This window comes from Manihot esculenta, chromosome 13, assembly GCF_001659605.2.
Source record: "Manihot esculenta cultivar AM560-2 chromosome 13, M.esculenta_v8, whole genome shotgun sequence".
Classification (NCBI taxonomy): Eukaryota; Viridiplantae; Streptophyta; class Magnoliopsida; order Malpighiales; family Euphorbiaceae; genus Manihot; species Manihot esculenta.
The window spans coordinates 11,130,679-11,134,986 of NC_035173.2; the positions used below are offsets into that span (position 1 = coordinate 11,130,679).

The following is a 4,308-nucleotide window of genomic DNA, read 5'->3' on the forward strand; positions in this document are numbered from 1 at the left end:
CAAAGATATATTTGATAAAACCTGATGATGGGAATTTAAAAAGGATATGTTTATATTAAATTTTTCCTGAATAAAATTCTTATTTATCAAAAAAAAAAAAAAAAAACGAAAAGAGTATGTCTTGAAAAAAGAAATTTAAAACCGTGTCTTAGATGAGGACTCAGCTACCACATCCTGAAGTCCGTATTGATCTATCCTATTAGCTGGACATGTTGTGGATGAAATTGACTACTCCTCATGTGAACGAATGCAAGGTGGTCCAATTTGGCTTCCCGATATTCGAGTCTCGTTCCATTGTTTTCATTTTTTTTAGGATCATCTATATCAAACGTTCTTAATTAACACCACTCCTATATCATTAATATTCCAATTCATTTACCAGATTAAATATTTTCTTTTAATTTTATATTTTTTGGAGGAATTATATGAAGTTAACTATACTTAATTCTATTTATACCAGCAGAGAAAAACCAACAATGGTAAACCCTAACATCGTATTATGCACTCCACAAGTCCAGTTATTTTATAATAACCTATTTATGAAAAAAAAAAAGATTTTTAAATGCACACACTTAATTAATAACCAACATATATTTTCAGTAAATTAATAACTTACTGAATATGATATTGCATATTATAAAATTTGATTTCTCAAAATTTTATTTATTTTACGAAAAATAATTTATAAGGGATTTATTTTTCAAAAATTATTTTTCACTTTTATATATTATACTATTAAAAACTAACCTGTATTATAAAATTAATAAATAGTGTAAAAAAGTTTCAAAGTCTGTAAATAATTTCATCTTTTGAAAAGAAAATGTTATTTTCTTAATAAAATGACTTATTTTCTCAAAATATAAAAAAAAATATATATTATTTATTGATTTTTCTGAATGGTTCAAACACTAAAAATGCTGAAAATATTTTTTCTATAAATAACTTTCACTCAAAAAATGAAGTTTATATTTGAATTGATTGAGTATATAGATTATTATATATATTTTGATGTAGTGAGAATTTTCGTGATGAAAGGCAGATCAAAGAGTAAGCATAAAAGTAATGAGGAGGAAACAGAAGCCAGCATAAATTACACCTTTCAAATTAAACGTTGTCTGCCACTTCTGCTAGGTGATGAGCTTAACAATCATTTAAAATATGTATATAGATTGAGATTGAAATTTTCTTTATTGAAGGTATTTATTATTAAATTATATTTAAATTCATATCAAACTTTTACAATAGTCTCTAATAAATATATTTAAGATAATCTCTTTGATAATTTGACTCTAATTGTATTCAAAGTATATAATTCATTATCCTATCGAGATAGATGTTAAATCACGTCTTTCAAACAAAAAAATTACTCTATACGTACAATGATTATATTGTAAAACTTCTTCTCTACTGTAGAGACAATTCTCACTTAGATTAGATCTACATAAATTCCTTTTTCGTCTCTTAAATTGAAGTTAAAAAGAAATGAATCATATTATAAATATATGAGATTTTATATCGGTCTCACTATGATTTCACACTACTGTGGATTCATATGAAACCAGTCTAGGCGAGTATTTTGCCTATGATACACTAGAATGCAATCCCATGTATTCAAAAGTTTGATATGGAAAGAATTGTAAAAGAAAAGAGCCACCACTTCTAGTGCATTATACGACCCAGCTGTCATTCTTTTTAATGGGAAAAACACAAAAGCTTTATTAAGCGAAAGTCGAAATATAAAATCTCTAAATATCCATGTGAGATATGCATTTTGATAAAATTTAGATAATCGATCCAGGATATTTTTGCTATTGATGCTCAAAGTTACCCCATATAGAAATTATTATGTAAAAGGATGAATGAGTTCATGCGAGTCATAGATATATATATGTAAAGCAGTGATGATGACTGAGAAAAGGGGTAGCTGCTTACTTACTTCCAAACCTTGCCAAAGCAAAAGGTAGAAGAACAAAGAGGGGTTGCGAAAAGAAAAGAAAGCAAAATGATAGATAATTTTGTCTCATATAAAGACAATATATGTACATCTATCTTTTTGCTTCTCAAGTGATAATATTAGCTAAAGAGCACGAAAACAAAGGTAGCATAATAAGGTCGTTCTCAATTTGCTGACGTTTCGCTTCTTGTCTCGTGCCATTTGCAGCCTTTTGACAAAGAGAGAAAACGTTTCTGTTTTGTCATTGCCTTTTCAGCTGGACCACATCTAAAGTAAAAACAAGCCAAACCCATCTCATTGTCCACCCAAACCAGCCAGTTTCTTGTAAGCCATTTCAGTCCACAACCATTTAATCGTTTTAGACATCTGGGACCCAAGCTGTGGCAAATACTGAATTGTGACCCTTCCATGTGAGCACTAACATATCTTCTTCTCTTTTCATCCCCCAACCACTAGCATGTTCATCTAACAAAGACTTTACTTCTCTAACAGTCTCTTCACAGAATTGAACGCTAAAAAAGCCAGCGTTCTTCATCCTTTGTGATAGTTTAATGCCAGATTCTAATCTTTCGATCCTTTGGAACCCATCAAAACTGATGATATTTTCAATTTTGTGACCAATATCAGATTCATATTCAATCCTTTGGGAGCTATCTTTGGGAAGGAAAGTTTCCAGGGCATCCAATGGTATCCATAGATAATTGAAGCAAGTAGTAATCCTGGAAGTGAGACTTGGTGCACTTAAATCACAATCCTCATCGACGACAAGTATAATACAAGGATTAAGGCTTTTAATGAGACAAAGAAAATCATCGCGTAGAGAAGAGTCTTGCACTCTTCCATTTTGGTCATCCGACAAATATCGCAGCCAATTTTGGCAGTTTATTACCAAGGCCTCATCGTCCCTAAGGTCTAGCAAAGGAGTCAAGTGATTCAATAATGACTCAAAGTAGAAACCAGAGGATTCTTCGCTCATAATTTCAGTTGATATGGAGGAAGAACATGGGTCATCAATCACATTGAATTCAAATGGGACATCCCTAAACTTAGCGAAATTGCCCAAACGAAGACCAACTTCTTCAGTTGATACATTTAGCAAAGGAGGAACTGGTGGCCTACAAGATGGCACGGTGATTCTAAGTGAAGGTGGCCCTTCTGGCCTTTTGGCCAAAGCATCTATGAGAGTAGGCCACTGCATACAGTGAGTGATGCTAAAATCTAAGATATGAACTTTTGGGCAGCCTTCAATTGCCTTCAAAATTGCGCTATTTGATGCACAAAAACCAAACCTGTGCCATGGGATTAGATCAACATACCCGGCAAGCTCAGTCACACTCATTTGTCTCCTTTGGATTGTGCTGCTACCATCAAAATTAGTCGCTGCAGGACAAACTTTCGATGACCTAGAGATAAGTGCCCTTAGAAACCAAGAAGTGAGCCTTTGGTTAGGATCACCCACCAAAGAAGCAACATTATTGAGCACCCACATCACTTGTTGAGCCAAAGTCACATCGTTGTTCTCAAGGGCACTTGCGCAGTGAAGCAGTAGTTTCTCTATGCATGCTCCATCAAGACTACCAAGACACCCTTGAAGAGCACCTGAGAGAGAACTTTGAGGGTTGGTGAAAAGGCTGGAGTTTTGAAGAGGAATGGATGTAGTTGTGTTTGCTCTTAGTTCAGTTTTCATGGCTGAGAGAAAACTCAAAGAGAAAGGAAAATTAAGGAGATAAAACTATTAGGGTTTGTTGTTGCTTTAACGTGCATGGAAGTCTGAAACCTTCAAGGAAATTAATAGGAAGATGAGAAGGGAGGCCTTTCTGAGTTGTTCATTTGACACGCGTCGGTTATACAGCAGTGGATCGGATTGCAGAGCTAGGGTTTATCTAGTTATAGATTTTAATTCTCCCATTTTTAAGAAAATATGGGATCTGTAACTTGCAAATCTATGCATAATTTTTGGTTTTTGTCAAATGATTTTGGTTACTTGGAGAGAGACAGAGAGAAGGAATGGCTTTGAGTCTGCTACTTGAACCATATATATAGTGGAGAAAGGAAACATCATTCTTCAATGATTACCCAGATAATATGAAACAAAAATTTGAACTTAAAGTACCTTGAGATTACAATAAAATAACAACAGTATCAAGGTTAGCATATGTATAGTTAGAATTAATTTGTACCTCTCTTTTATTTTTATATTTGGATGAATAATTTTTGCGTCACCTCTAAAAAATAATTAGTGTACATGTATCAAAATAAAATAATTATATTAAGATCCATACGAAAAATGCGTAAAAATTATATATTTATATTTTAAATTTATTATAAATTGAATCTAAATGGTAAGACATATA

At 32.5% G+C, this 4,308-nt stretch overlaps 1 protein-coding gene across 1 annotated transcript; it reads right to left on the reverse strand.

Moving 5' to 3' along the window:
* Positions 1-1,286: 1,286 nt before the first annotated feature.
* On the reverse strand, positions 1,287-3,970 carry LOC122721547 (scarecrow-like protein 32). The gene has a single exon (XM_043949465.1). The coding sequence runs from the start codon at positions 3,639-3,641 to the stop codon at positions 2,313-2,315; it is 1,329 nt and encodes a 442-aa protein (XP_043805400.1). The 5' UTR covers positions 3,642-3,970; the 3' UTR covers positions 1,287-2,312.
* Positions 3,971-4,308: the final 338 nt, after the last annotated feature.

Bases quoted from the DNA above. Each gene is read 5' to 3' on its own strand.
- LOC122721547 (XM_043949465.1), bottom strand. From the start codon at position 3,641: ATGAAAACTGAACTAAGAGCAAACACAACTACATCCATTCCTCTTCAA.